General features: G+C 41.9%; 1 protein-coding gene across 1 annotated transcript in view; it reads left to right on the top strand.

Moving 5' to 3' along the window:
* Positions 1-469: 469 nt before the first annotated feature.
* Positions 470-16,221, top strand: part of NEGR1 (neuronal growth regulator 1) — a gene marked incomplete at both ends in the record, with an annotated part of 710,996 nt that continues 695,244 nt past the window's right edge. Inside the window, one exon of the mRNA XM_080916349.1 lies at positions 470-627. Coding sequence (XP_080772475.1) covers positions 470-627 — 158 coding nt within the window. The remainder of the gene's footprint in view (positions 628-16,221) is intronic.

The raw sequence follows: 16,221 nt of genomic DNA on the forward strand, positions 1-16,221 counted from the left end.
CCTGCCTGGTCCTCCATCCCCGGGCGGGGTTGCTACGGAAACGGCCGCTTGGCAACGCGCGCGAGCCCGGGGGCCGCCGGCCGCTGCTGCGCCCCGCGCTGCCTGCGCCGCCTCCCGCGCTCTGCTCGCCGCCTCGCAGGACGGTGTGCGGCCGCCAGGGATTAGCCAAGCTCCGGACGCGGCCGGGCGCCCCGAAGGAGGTGGAGCGCGGTGCCAGGGGGCGGGAGGGGAGGGAGGGAAGACAAGCTGCAGAGGAGCAGAAAGGAGGCGAGGCAGGGGAAAGAGGGAAACTACGCCCGACAACTAGGGAGGGGGGCGAGAAAGAGAAGAAACCCACCCACCCACTCAGAAAAAGGAAAAGAGGAAAAAAATCTCGTGTGGCGCGCCGCCTGGTTATCGGGCAGCCTCGCCAGCAGCAGGGGGTGGGAGCCGACGCTGCCGGAGAGCGAGCAGCCTGGCAGGCACGGACATGGTGCTCCTGGCGCAGGGCGCTTGTTGCTCGAACCAGTGGCTGGCGGCGGTGCTCCTGAGCTTGTGCTCTTGCCTCCCGGTTGGGCAGAGCGTGGACTTCCCCTGGGCGGCCGTGGACAACATGCTGGTGAGGAAAGGTGACACGGCGGTGCTCAGGTAGGGACCGCGCGCCCTCTCCACACTTGCCTCCGTCTGTCTTTCCGTCCCTTTCCCTCTCTACATCTTGCTTTACAGCCAGCGTGAATCCTGCTGTTGCTCACGAGCAAAAAACACCACACCTCACACATGACCCTTCTCGGGCTTCCCGGACTCTGGGGCAGGGGGCTGGCTGGATTAGGGAGAGAGGGAAACGCGCTTTCTAGGCAGCTGGGGCTTAGGAGGTATGGGGCTTGAAGGGGGGCAGGTGCCACTTTGGAGCTGGGTCTCCACTCTGCTGGCAGCAGTACTCCGGAGTCTGACAAGTTTACAGGGCTTGTTTCTGCTTCACTCTGTAAGCGACTTTTCTCAACTGCTGGCTCTGTGCTCCATTTATTTTCCCTCTCACTTGAACAGTAAGATCCAAATATTCTGTTCAGCTCCCCTCCCCGTAGCTGTTTCCCTTTCTTGTTTTCCTGTTCCTTTTCCCCCCATTGCATTTGTCCAACTCTTCCTTCAGTCACCCCCAGTTTCAGGTTCACCCCTTTCCGTTCTGTTTCCACTGTTTGGCACTCACCTTAGTTCCTGTCATTCCTTATTCTCCCCGTTTCTCCTGCGTTCCCTTTCCACTAATTTTTGGTCCTCACCATAACCTATGTCTTCCCCTCCCAGACCCTCATCTGTCTTCAGCTTCGCTTCCCATGCACTTTTCTGTCACACCCACACTCAAGGTCCAGTACCATTTCAGATCCTATAAATCCTGGCTTTATGAGTACACTCCCTCTCAGCTCTCCCTTCCTCTCAAACACTGGCGCTTCCCTCCTGTGAGGAACACTTCACACTCAGATTCTCCCTCAGTGTTTAAAGGGTGCACACTCCACACTCACCCCACACGTTCACCCCCACACTTCCCTTCCTTTTCTGTCTTTAGTTTTACCTCCTGTCTTCCCCTATTTTCACGGAGCTGAGCGTGAACAGAGTGTTTGTTGTGAAAGGACACCCTAGCCTGTTTTCCCCAGAAAGCACACTGCCAAATGTGTCCGCAGATTTCCTTTCCAATTGGATATAAATTGATGACCAGTAGTGCTTAGAGCTAAACAGGGCTCCCTGCCCTGCCTTGCTCCTTCACTTCCCATAGACCCACCTACATCCCCCCCCAAAAAAAATAAAAAAGCTGGTTTGCTTTGCCAATCTCTGTGAAAGATCTTCGCTCTCTCCACTGGGTGGTAGTTTGCTTATGAGTACAGATTACACGAAGTCAGTATAATACAATCATGTCTAAGGTGGGGAAGAATGCTTATTTACGGTTGAACTAGGCAACGCTTTAAATTTAAGGATGTAGGTTTGAGGTATGACTTAAGCTTTTTAATTGTTCTTGAGGCTAATTACACAGGTCAATTCTAGTACATGTTAATGCCTCATTTAAAAAATATATTATTTTTGTTAAGAGTCTGAGAACACAAGCAATGGATTTTTTGCTACAGTATAGTAGAATAACTTTTCATTTTTAACAAAGGTGAGGTGTGCTTTATCATGAAGCCGATGTGAATTAAACTTCCCTTTGTTCATGTTATTAGTTTCTTTGCAAGTTTGAACACCAGCTTTAGATGCAAGCTCAAATTACAGAAACTGAAGTGTGTGTGTGTGTGTGTGTGTGTGTGTGTGTGTGATGGCTAAAGTGTGGTAAGCAGCAGCATTTCCAGCCTGAAGGATTTGATCCCTCACCCACAGGGCGGTGATATACCTTGGCAGTTCCTTTCCTAATGAGCAGTTTAATAAGTGTTATGGTCAGGTGAAGTATCCGGAGCTTGTTCTGCTTCCTGGAGCCTTTCACTCTGACAGTGCAAAGCTCCGGGCGTGTGGGGACGATTCCTACTGTGTTGAGTTTGCTGTGCTTCCTGCTTATAGGCTTCAGACCTCATCCTTGTACGATACACACTCAGCTTTAATAGCATTTTAGAGAACTCTGGAAACTTCCCATTGCCTGCATTTTAAATGTCGTTTTCTGTCACCGGAAGCGAATTTTGTCTGCTTTACTTTTTTTTTACATTCTATAAAAATTCTCTAATTATTGAACTTTTTGATCACCTAGGTTGTAGGGATGATTTATCATTTACTTATAGGCAATTGTATGTTCATAAAAATATTGAACATTACTCTCAGTTCTCTGTGACTTCCTTAGTATTTGGTATTGACTTTGCTTGTAGGCTGATACAGGTGGGCTTGGGGAAGAGCAGAAGGTGGCCAACTCAGGGGACATGTTTCCTTAGAAGTTAAGCCATCAGGATATGTATATATATATATATATATATATATATATATATATATATATATATATATAGATGGCTAATGTGGCTAATGCTATTCTGACTCTCTAGAAAAGGCTCTACCCTACAAACATGTGCCCTCATTCTTATCAAAGTGTATGAATTGAATACCTCAGGAAACACTTAACAGGTCAATATGACAATCCATTGTTCCTTTTTAATTTTTATTGCAGCACTTTCCTTGAAGCATCTTACAGAGAGCAGTGAGATAACTGTTAGCAGGTACCTTGGAGTGCTAAAGCCTGAAAATGCAAACATGCCAGTTAAGGATGTAGGTGCTCCTGATTGTAATGGACTAGGCCAAAGGTCAGCTGATACACTCACTTCTGTCTCCAAAGTGCCAGGGACTTTTTTGTTTTGTTGTGTTTTTTTGTTTTTTAAAGAATAGAATAGCAAACAACCAGGAACTTCCCTTGAGTGGAGCTGTTACACAAAGGCATCCCTACTACTCTCCACTCTGCCACTTGTAAGTGCTCACTGCTGCTTAGCTCACCCAGAGGAGGTACAGTGAGTTACAGGTAATCACCAAGGTTTCAGCTCTGCCTTTTCAGGCTGGAGGGCTTTTGGAGGCACCCCCTCTGAGCCACTCAGTAGACCTGTATGGACATTCCAGGCAAAGTATTTAAGGATGCACGTATGTATTCTACAGAGTAGCTCTTGCATAAGCTTTGTATTTCAAAAATACATGAATTTCTAGAATACATCCTAGTTTTTTTAAAAACACATTTTCATCCTTTGTATCGATATAGAATTTGATGGTTGCGAAATTTAACTACATTATTCTTTGCCTAACAAAAAGTGTTGGTTGGTAAACAAGAAGGCATACTTTTTCTCTGGTCCTTACAAAAGTTACATTTTGTAGTATGTAGTAGATCTGAGTCATCCTGTTGTCTGGTGACAAAGCAGAGGACAATCAAAGCAAGAACTTCTTTAGGACCCAGGGCTGCTAGCCCTGAGGGGCTGAGGCACACTATTGAAATTTACATACAAATCATATAGATGACTTTTTAGTGTTAAATAAAACTCCAATCACTTTACTGAAATATACTGTTGGGTAAACAGGTTGAAGAGGCCCCAAGGTCTTTGTAAACAGTTGCAGGCATTCATATCCTCCCCACCACTCCACAAGTCTTTGTTTTGCTCATTGTTTTTCCAGACAGGGTTACTCTGTTTGTCCTGGAAACTGCCTGGGATTCGTTTTGTAGACCAGGCTAGCCTAGAGATCTGCCTGCCTCTGACTCGGAGTGCTAGGATGAAAGTGTCCACCACGCCCAGCATCTGCACAATTCTTAAACATCTCATTTCCAAATCTTTTTTTACATGTTTATTCATTCAGCCATTCTGCATGGATTTGGTGCAATTTCAGCCACTTCCCTGATATTAATTCAAGATAACTTACTCTGTGCTTGTTGTACTTTTAATCAAAGGAGGGAAAAGAGGAAGGGGGAGGGAGGGAAGGAGGGAGGAAAGGAGGGAGGGAGGGAAGGAGGGAAGGAAGGAGGAAGGGAGGGAGAGAAGACCTCCTTACAAGTGATACATTTTGTTTCTTTAGCAAAATGGACACTTACAGTCATTCTATGCACTGGACTTGAGTGTCAGGTACTAGGTAACATGCTATGTGACTTTTGGGGAGAAGGGCAGGTGACACACATGTACTAGAGGACGTGTAACTGCAGAGGTTGTTTCTGCTGGAACTACATAATCTTGCCAATAGATTTAGAAATGGTGCCTTGAATATTCATTCCTGTAGGCCAATGCATTTGCTGTTTTTATTTTACATCAAGTAGTCTCGGTTGAAATGTACACTGTTGGTTACAAGAAATAATTTATGTATGAGGCAGTGGAATCACCAATAAGTACAAGTCAATTAGCTGTCCTTAGGGAAGACCATTGGGAGGTCCCCTTGTAAGCTGAGTCCCTGCTGTAGACCAAAACACCATGTTCTCCCAGTAAACTGTTCATCAGCATGGAGAGCTTCAGTTTATAACATTGAGGTATGTAAATGCTTATGTGCTGATTTGGTAGAGTTCTTAAAAACATAATTCCAAAGCCTTTAAAGAGAGAAGGTGCCATCCTTGGGTTTAATTGTTGATCTGAGCTATCTGGGATGTGTCATGTGTAGTGTTGTATGTGGTGATGTGACATGTGCAGTGATAGGTCATATATGGTGATGTGTCATATGTGGTGTCATGTGTGCCAATGTGTCATGTGTGACTTCATGAGTGTCAGTGTGTCATGTGTGATGTCATGTGTAGCAATATGTCATGTGTGGTGATATATCATATGTGGCAATGTGTCTGTGTGGTGTCCTGTGTGGTGATGTGTCATGTGTATTGTCATGTTTAGTGATGTGTCCTGTGTAGCAATGCTCAGAACTGTTTCATTGCCAGGTATGCTACATGGCACATCGGCTGATAACAATTATAGAACAATAGAGTGCTTTTAAATATTTCTAAGAAATTGTTTTTGGACAATCTATATCAGAATGATTCAAATTTTGTTTTGGTTGTGTAATTTTTTGCATATAAGTCTATTAATGAACTTATTTTAAATGTATTTTTTCATAATTAAATTGCTCTTTGGAGTAAGAATTAATACTTTATTTTTTTAATGTATAAAAAATAGTGGCAGTGTGCAGTGTGTCCATCATCTCTGGCCCTGTACCCCCTCTGGTATTCTGTGTGGTGGAGAGGAGAGGGTGCAACTGTTGTCCAAGATCACTGGGAAGATGAAGAGATGGTGATGAAGTAAGCAGCCAGGGTATTTCTCCACTTTCCGCTAAGACCCGAGGCTGCCAGGGGCAGTATTTCTACCTCCCCCAGGGTCAGCTTCCTTCTATAACCACAGCCACCTCTCCCTCCAACTGGGTCAGCAGTAGCTCCCTCTCTTTACTAGTCACTGTGATGCACAAATCTTATTATCTGGAGACTTCTCTTTCCTTTATAATAAATTCCTGCTTTAACCACCTCTTCTTTAAATACCTAGGATGCTAAATTTTGTTTTTAAAGCCCTGGCTGGCTCACAATAAATTAATGATATCCTTGATTTTATTTTTTATGTTTTACAACAATAGTGATGATGATGATAGTAATAACAATAATAATAATAATAAATGATAAAATAACAAAGTGCTAGGGATTGGAACTAGGGCCTTTCTAAAAATACTCTACTACATGCACTCAGCTAGTTTCATGTTAATTATATTTAAATACATTATTCTTTCACTCAGTGTGTGTGCATGTGTGTGTGTGTGTTTGTATGTACATGTGTGTGTGTGCATGTGTGTGCATGTGTGTGCATGTGTGTGCATGTGTGTGTGTGTTTGTGTGTGCATGTGTGTGTGTGTGTGTGTGTTTGTATGTACATGTGTGTGTGCATGTGTGTGCATGTGTGTGTGTGCATGTGTGTGCATGTGTGTGTGTGTGTGTTTGTGTGTGCATGTGTGTGTGTGTGTGTGTGCGTGCTCCTGTGTGTGTATGTTCTTGAGGCCCTCATGCTAAGTCTTCTCCTCTCTCATGGAACTTTGGTATTGGGTTACATAGATATACCATATGCTCCACATCAACTAATGAGAACAAGGACTTACTTCCAATATAGTGGCAGAATTTAGAAATTTTCTAGCAACAATCATGATCAAATAGGGTATTTATTCTTCGCTGGTGGTTATTTTGTCTAAATTAACATGACCAAAGAAATTAGGTAATAGATTTTAATGTTTTGACTAAATGAACTTTTTGCTTTTCTTTGCTGTATTTAGTTTAGAAAAATGTGGAGCTTTAAGTCTTTGGACTGTTTCTCAGCAGACCCCGGGATATGGATTTTATGAGAATGACACAGAGAAAGTATGAATTGATGAATCAGTAAAGGAGAAAGTGAGGGATGAGCGCATTTACGACAGCTAGCCCAATAGTTCGCGCATTTACGACAGCTAGCCCAATAGTTCGCGCATTTACGACAGTTAGCCCAATAGTTTGCAAGGCTTTGCAGGATTTCGTACACACTTTCGTTAATGCTCCCCTCTTTATGTTAGGGAGGAATCTCAGCATTTAGTAACATAACCCTGAATTTTTATGGTTATGAAAAGCAAATGTTTTACCCACTGCATCTGAGAATTAACAGAATTATTTTTCTTTATTAATGTCTGCAAAAATTCTTTGTAGTTTGGTCCATCCTCATTGGATAAACTCAGAATTTTATTTTTGTTTTCTTTTTATTTTTTCTTTTCATGTTTTGATTATGTTATTTTCCCTTTTTCAATACTTCCTATATTCCTCCCTCTCTCTATCTCCCATAGTTTTATGCTTCTTCTTTTTTGTGTAGTTCAAACAAGAAAATCCAAACAAAAACAAGCAAGACCAATAAGACAAAAAAAAAAAAAATAGACAAATACAACAGTAAACACACCCAAACCCATGCAGTTCTTTTTGTATGACTAGCTAGTCCTGGGCATGTGTGGAGCCTGTCCTGGCATGCAGGTGATATACCCCTGCCACTCTATAGTAGAAAATCCATTTTCCCTTATACAGTTGGTATGAATTTCAAATGGCTTCTTGGTGGTAGGTCTTTATGTCTAACTTCTCTTCTGGGAGCTGGGACTGTTCTGGTTTGAGTGTGTGCATGGATGTGCTGCCATGGTCTGTGAGTTCCTATGAGCATTGGGCCTGTTGTGTCAGGAAGACACTGTTTTCTTAGAATTAGTCATCCATTGCCTCATACAGTATGTCTGCTTCCTTGTCTGAACAGTGTAGATTTATGTTAAGTCAATACATGATTGGACAGGGCGGGGAGGTGGGGAAAAAGGAAAGAAACTGAAGAGGAGGAGTCAGGGAGTGAAAACGGCAGAGGAGGAGTCAAGGAGAGGAGAAGGCGGAGAAGGAACAGGAGGCTTGGAAAACAGCAAGTTATAAGCTTGTGTTCCTAATTACTGAGTTGTGTTTTCATTGAATGGGTTTATTTGGGTTGAAGAGAATATCACAACAAAAGAGGTCCCTGAACCTTGAGGAAACAGGCTTTGATGAAGACATTCAATCATTTAGGTCTGAGTATTTCAAAATCTCACACTGTCCAGTTGTAGGCCTCTATGTTAGTATCATCTACTAAAACAAGATTTTCCGATGGGGGCTGAGTGAGGCACTGATTTATAGGTAGGGCAGGATGTCATTAGGAAATTTCTTATTTATTCATTCAGCTGAGTATTAGTGTAGGTTTCCCCCTAGGTCCATGACTTACCTAGGGTCAAGTTCTTGGTGTCGTTAGCAGTTTCAGGTATCAGTTCCATCTCAGCGAGTGGGTATTAAATTTAAAGAATGGTTGGTTACCCCATAACATTTGCAGCACTTTTGTCACAGCCTGTCACAGCCTGTCACAGCCTACCCTGAGGATACTCACTGCTGTAGCTTTCAAGGTTTGTAGCTGGAAGATATGATTATATCTCTCCTCCAGTGACATGCATAGTACCTTGCAGTACCATGAGTACCAGTCAGGAAGAGTGATGGAAGCTTCTACAGTAGTATGATTTCTCACAAGACCTTTATTGTTAGTCATCCCTCCCTATCTTTCTTCTCTTTCCTGGTCATCCCATCCTCTTCCCATTTAATCCTCCCCTTCTGGTTCCTGCTTTATCCCTTTATAATGCAAAATTCTCTACCCTCTTCCTTGGAAGACCTGTCAACCCCACACACAGTTTCTACATTAGCTACCTGATCTATGTGGTTATTCAGATTGAAATACTTATATCTAAATCTTAAAAGTGGAAACAATTCTGAGTGATAAAAGTACTGCTGAGGTTTCAGTGTCCCAGATACTGAGTTCTACCACAGAGCTGTAATAATAAAGATATAGCAGTGTTGACACAAATCATACCTGTCGGTCAGTAGAATATAAATGAAGACACAGATATAAATCCACACACACACAGAACAGCATTTTCAAAAAATGGTGCTGGTCAAACTAGGTGGCTGAATTTAGAGGAATGAAAACATATCTATGCTTACTACCCTGTTCCAATCTCAACTCCGAGTGGATGGAGGACATCAACACAAATCTGGATAGCTCCGAAACTTGACAGAAGAGAAAGTTAGGAATAGCCTTGAACTCATTGGCACTGGGAAAGCTTTCTGAGCAGAAGACCAAAAGCACAGGCACAAAGAAACAACAAATAACAAATGCAACCTCATGAAATTGAGCAACTTCAGTATGGCCAAGGATGGCATTATTGAAGTAAAATCTCATTCGACAGAACAGTAAAATCTGTTTAGCAACTACATGCCAGATAGTGGATTAGTATCTAGAATATATAAAGAACTAAGAAACTGAATATCCAAAAGTCAGGCACCCCAATTAAAAAGTAAGGTATAAAACTAAGCAGAGTTTAAAGAAACAAACAAACAAACTCAAGTGGCAGAGGAGCACTTAAAGTAACTTCAGCATTCGTCTTGGCCATTGAGGAAATGCAAATCAAAACTGCTTTGAGATGTCATCTTACACCAGTCAGAGTGCCCAAGACCAATAAAACAATTGACAGCTCAGACAGGTGAAGATGTGGAATAAGGGGGAAGAACACACGTCCACTGCTGTTGGAAGAGCACACATGCATAACTACTATGGAAAACATGGTGTGGTTCATCAGAAAAATGAGAATTAATCTACCTCAGCATCCAGCTATATCACCCTCAGATGTATACCTAAAGGATGCTTTGCCCTACAACAGAGGCACTACATTTCCCACATTTTTTGATGTTGTACTTTGATAGCCAGAATTGAAAAGAGGCTATATGTCCATCATCCGATGTGGTTCATTTACTAAATGGAGTATTTTCTAGCCGCTAAGAAAAATAAAATTTGGGGCTGGAGAGATGGCTCAATGGTCCAGAGGAGTTCAATTCCCAGCAACCATATGGTGGCTCACAACCATCTGTAAGGGACCCAATGCCCTCTCCTGGTGTGTCTGAAGACAGTGACAGTGTATTCACATACATAAAATAAAAATAAATCTTTCAGAAAGTAAAAAAAAAAAAAAAAAAAGAAAAAAGAAAAAAATGATCTTGAATGAGGTAAGCCAGGCCCAGAAAAACAAATATTGCAATTTTCTCTAATAAGCTGATATTAGCTTTTAAGATTCACAATCCTTAAGATAATTTATTATCTTCAGTTATTAGAGTTTCCACATTTTTTGATCTTATTCACTTTCATTCCACAATTCTTCTCAGTTATACTCTTCCATACACACCCATTGTGGGTCTTTTGTCCTTTTTCTCAAACCATCAAGACATCTGAAATATTTCTATCTTCCTATCTGCCACTGGGGCAGGGTTGGCTCTCCAGGAGCTGCACGCTTAGAGAGCGCTGACTCCCTTTCTCCTGAAAACTAACAATCCCCAATGTCTCTTAGGTTAGAGGTGGCATTGTGTGCCTAAGTTTTACATTCATGGTGGGACTTGGCCAGACTGAGGCTTGCATTCTGTGTAACCACTTTGAGATCATATCTGCAGTGGCCTTGCTGTGTGGAGAAGATGGTGTTTCCTTGTAGTCACCCGTCACTTCTCACATTGCCCCCTCTTCTTCCATGATCCCTAACCCTTTGGAGGAGGATTATACATGTTCCATATAGGACTGTACATTTTATATTATCTTATTCTTGGTCAGTTGTTGGTTGATTACAACCTGTTGCAAATAGAAACTTCTCTGGTGAGAGTTGAGCTGTACACTAGTCTACGAGTGTAATGATAACCTGCTAGATGCTGGCTTGCTTTGATACCCACTAAGCAAAATAATAGTAGCAGATTCTCCCTTAGGACATAGGACCTCGCTAGCCATAGGCTCTTGGCTAAGGAATAATGTGAGGTATGGGGGTCATGTTGTGGAGTGAGCCTTAAATCCAGAAGTGACTTGTCCAATGTGTTTGTGCCTCTGTTGCTCTAATGGCAAGTCTCTCTGAGCCGGTCATAACTGCAGCTTGCTGGCATCACAGCCAGGTGACTGATGGTTCTTTGTCTTTCCTGTAGCATATGTACCACCTTCCAGAAATATCTTCAAATTGCAAGAAAAATGTACTAGAGGGTTATGAAGAAAAGTGAGTGCAATTGTTTATCATATATTTCAGATAAAATGACCAACATAATATGTGATAAGACACTTTACACAACAACAAAATCATTTTATTAAACTTGACTGTGTCTTTCTGCATTGATATATGCATGTGCTGTGAAGACTTAACATATATTTCCTAATGTGCATTTCAGTAGAAAAGAGTGAGAAATTATAAGGTTCTAGTTGCTGGAGCCCTGATCTGAAGAAGGCCCATGGTTTCAAGTGACCAAGGTGGCATCCTTACCCTCCACACAACAGCACAGAAATGACAGAAACTCCCTTTACACACACACACACCCCTCACACCACATGGTCAGCAAGAAATCTTCAGAGTCCTGTCTCATTTTTATGTTTAATTATATTTATTTCACCTATTATCACCACCATCATTAATTATAATTCGTTTCTTTAACTCAACTCACAGAACCTACTCTTCCATCCCTCGGAGGTAACAATGAGATGAAATTAGAGGCTGCAGTGGAAACAGAGAAAATTGGCTGTTGCAATAGATGTTGAGTTCTCAGTTGTGAGAAGTAGCTATGCACCCCCTCCCCCCAGAAGACTAACATTTGCACTACCCTGGCTGTTTCCCAGAGGAAACCACAGGGAGGGAGAGGAGGGGATAGGGCTTTAGTGTGGTCACAGGCTTTGAATGTGATGTCAATGGGTTATCCATCAGCATCCTGCTTTCTAGTTCGCATCAGGTTCTGCATCCTGACATCCTGACAGAGAACCTCTGATGTTCCCCAGCACCCAGCTGGCAAGGGAATTGGTCTTAATCACTTTCTCTGAAAGCAGGAGAGAGTGAAGAAGGGACTTGGCAGTGTTGGTAGCATTAAGTGTTGTGCTTTTGAAAGGATGCCAACATATTGTACTTTCCAAAGAGCTAGTAAATTTGCTCAATTTAAGGGAGATTTTTAACCCTGTTCAGTCCAGAACTAAACTTATGGAATTTCACTAAGTCTTCAGACATATGTCCAGTTCCCAAAGTTGAGAGTGTGGGATTTTATTTTTTTCCATTTTTTATGTTGGGTTTTGAAAAACATTTCATTGTAGACACTGGTTTGAACCATTCACAGATTCTGGTTCACTACAACTTCATGTCTCAGAAAACCATTTATATCTGCGCTGCAGTGTTGAGTTTAATCAGTGAAAAGACGTAAGAGATATTATTTCGAACTCTATAAATAGCTTATTTTCCAAAGAACAGTCATAGTCACTGAAGGCTGGCCTGGTCCTCATGAACATATTATCTCTTTTTGCCAATCCTCTCTCTTGACAGCCCCCTTAACAAAGCGAAAATAGAAAACCTCCTTTCAATCAGCCTCTTCCTGTATCTTCCTTCTTGTCCCATTGTGCTCTCTAATCCAAGGACTGTTAGGACAAGTCAAGTGGTCTTATTGAAACAGTGTGAGGTCTTGGATTTGCTTCAAGGCACCAGGGTTAAAGAAAGAGCCCAGGGTACAGGAGGAGACAAAATGAATTTAACCTTGAATTTGGTCTTGACTTTGCATATGTCTGTCAGAACAGTTTCCCAATTTCTGTAAATGGTTAAGGCTTTCTAGCCAGTCTTTCTAAAGCAAGGTCATACGTGATGCTTATTGTCAATAAAAGGGCCGAATAGAATAAAATATAATGCTTGCATTTCCTGTCAGAGAATACTCCTCCTGTGGAATATGAAGATCACAGTTCTTTGATTTCATAGACACAAAATTCTTGACAGGAAAACATGTTTGGATTATGTAGACTCTTGTTAGAAAGTAATGGGAATAATTGATCATTTGTTTAGAGCTGTTAGTGCTGCTGAAAAATGCAATGTTTGTTAGATTGCACGTATCTGAACTATGTGTACGGTGTGAAGACCTTCAAGGAAAGATGTAGGAAAAAGGGAGAAATAAATAATATGGGAAAATGAAAATACAGTCTGTATTTTAGTTCACTTAAAATCATGCCAGTTGAAACTTGGGTCATTTGGAATGACATAAAAGGAACTACGGTTAGAGGAAATGAATTCAGTAAATACTGGAAGTTATCCCATCTCCATCCTCCACCTTTGATAAAGTGGGGTTTGGTCACAACTTATATTTGCAAATTCATATATTGTGTTTAGGCACATGTCTTTCTTTCAAGTTATAAATCTGCTCTCATTTATTTTAAACATATTTTGCTTTTGGAATGTTATCAGTGGCTACTTTCCAAAGGTATATGTTTATAAAAAGGACATTGTATATGAATATTTTTAGATTTTGGGATTTATTTATTTAATCATTTGAGTATTTTGGTTGAATGTATGTCTGTGCACTGTGTGCAATGACCACAGTGTCCAGAGGAGGGCGCCCGATCTCTTTGGAAGTGGTGTTATTGACAGCTGTGAGCCTGAGAATCAAACCTGGGTCCTCTGCAGGAGGAGTTCATGCTCTTAACCGCTGATCGCCTTCCCCACACCTGTGTGTAAATATTTAAATAACAGGATGTTTCTTTACAGATACCGTTAACAAATTTTGCATATTAGCTACTGTTATATATAGAAAACTTCAACACTTTCTTCAAAAGCATCCACCCTAACTTGGCAGTGCAGAGAACCACCACAAGGGTGCTGATAGCCTTTCTTGACTTGCTCAGCAGGAAGTGACTGCTCACATTTGGCCTTGTATCTCCAGAATCTGTACTCAGCTTTTGAAGAAGAAACAGCAGCTCTTGACGTAGGTGCCAGGTTCCAGTTGTTCAAAAACTAATTCTGGTAGAAGTCACAACAACTGCATCATTGTGAAAGGCTAAATCAGGTGAAACACTGGGGCTTAACAACATGTGAGAAGGTAAAACAATGTTTGGGATCTATGAAATCTGACTAGCCCAGCTTCATTTACCATGTGAATAATAGTTTGCAAAGTTCTACATCCAGCTGCTGTCAATGAGTAACATCATCAAACAAACATGCTTTTTCTAGTAGCCAGTGAAAGAAATGTTCATTGTTTAAGTGATTGACTGAAACTTGCTTTTTCTGACTGTATAACACTGGAGATATTTATCACATACTGTGTTTCCATGACAACCTACTCTAGACCACATGGCATCTAAGAGGAACACAATGTCATGATGCCTTGATACCTTACACAGCTCCCTGTGAGTTCAAAGTCCCATCCTAAAAATCTCAAATTACTTGAGATCATTCCAAGTCTACTCAAGTTCAGCTCCAGGTAATTTCTCCCTGCATTGGTAAATTCCTCCATTTTATGTTTGTGCTCTCATTTGCACCTGGTGGTGGATGGAAGTAGTTGGAAACCCTCATCAGAATCACAAATCACTATGTCTCCTGTGTTGTGTGTGTGTGTGTGTGTGTGTGTGTGTGTGTGTGTGTGTGTGTGTGTGTGTATGTGTATGTGCATGTATATGAGAAATATGTATGTGGCATATAAGATATATATATATATATATATATATATATATATATATATATATATATATATATATATATATATATTCTTAATCTAGGAATCTTTTTGTACCCATTTAATGCTTTCATAGGTCAAATATTCTTCTTTTAGGCCTTCATTCCCCCATATCCAACATTAATATGAACTGACCCTAGAATCTGCAGAAAGAATAATCAGCTATTTTATCTCACGTGTGATGAATTTGCTTTGTGATAATTCATGAGGCACTTCTTTGCTGGTGAGAAGAACAGAGGTGGATTCCCTTTCATTTAGTGCTCCATTTGTTCTTTGTCTGGGAGGTTATAGCTTGTCATGCCCTGTTTTGAACGCTTTTCCAGAGACTGCACACACGTTGGTCTTCAGTGTGGGACCTTTTCTGAATGTCTGTGAAGAGTTGATTTTCATCCACATTATCTCCTCTGTTAGCACCAAGGCCTTCTCCAGTGTGATGTACATCTTCTCTAAGCCTGTGCTCACCCAGTCTACATACATCATCCTCCCTCTTGGCCGCGATAATAATTCATATGGGGTAGATCTCATAGGTTTCACCCCATGTTTCCTTGAACTACCAAGCAAATGGATTTGCAGTTCTTGGCTAAGCGGTCGATCAGTGAAACAGCAAGTGCCTCAGCAGTTGGTGAGTTGAGCTTCTAACTTTTCTGAAAAGTCTCTTCATCTTTAGGGCACATGCTCACCTGGTTTTTGGCAGACAGGGCTGAGAGTTCTTATCTGTGTACTTTTAAGCAACAGTGGACATTTCATTCTGATAGTTTCTGCCATGTCAATTCCAGTTCATGTTCTCATGTCAATAAATCCATTTTCTTCCTTTAGTTAAGAATATGGTGATATTTCCAATCACTGATCCAGTGAATGCACTTTGTTCTTGTAAACAGCTACCTCTGTTGTTTTAAACAAAATCTCTTTTAAAATTTTTTTGATTAGTTATTTTATTTGCATTTTAAGTGTTATCATTCCTTCCCAGTTTCCCCTCCACAAACTCCCTCTCCCCCCCCCCCACTTCCCTGCCTCTATGAGGATGCTCTCCCACCCATTCCTGTCAGAGTGCCCTAGGGGCATCAAGCCTCCACATGACCAAGGGGCTGCCCTCCCAGTGGTGCCAGATAAGGCCATCCTCTGCTACATATCCACCTGGAGCTGCTGCATGTGTACTCTTTAGTTGGTTGTTTAGTTCCTGGGATCTCTGGAGTGTCTGGTTAATGGGTATTATTCTTCCAATGTGTTGCAAACCCCTTCAGCTCCTTCTGTCCTCATCCGAACTCCTCCATTGGTGCCCTGCTCTCAGTCCAATGGCTGGCTGTGAACATCTGCATCTGTGTTGCTCAGGCTCTGGCAGAGCCTCTCAGGGGACAGCTATACCAGGCTCCTCTCAGTAAGTACTTCTTGGCATCAGCAGTAGTGTCTTGGTTTGGTGTCTTCAGATTGGATGGATCTAGGTGGGACAGTCTCTGATGGCTTTTCCTTTAGTCTCTTAAATGTATTTTACCAAAAAATACTCCAGAACCAGATGCTGAAGTGAAAGCCTGCTAGCTCAGAGAGGCAGAGAAGGCAGCCAGCTGACCTTTCTCCTTAGCTGACTCCCCAAGAGGAAGCTCTTCTTCTCTATGCCATTCCAAAAACCCCCTCCAACTGACTGCCCCTCCCTTCTTCTCTCTGCATCTCTCGGTCCCCCTGACTCCTCCTCACTCTCTGATTTTCTCATACTTACTGTCTACTGCTTGCTTGCTCCACCTCATGACGTAAGGTGG

The sequence above is a fragment of the Micromys minutus genome, assembly GCF_963924665.1.
Source record: "Micromys minutus genome assembly, chromosome: 4".
In the NCBI taxonomy this organism is placed as follows: domain Eukaryota; kingdom Metazoa; phylum Chordata; class Mammalia; order Rodentia; family Muridae; genus Micromys; species Micromys minutus.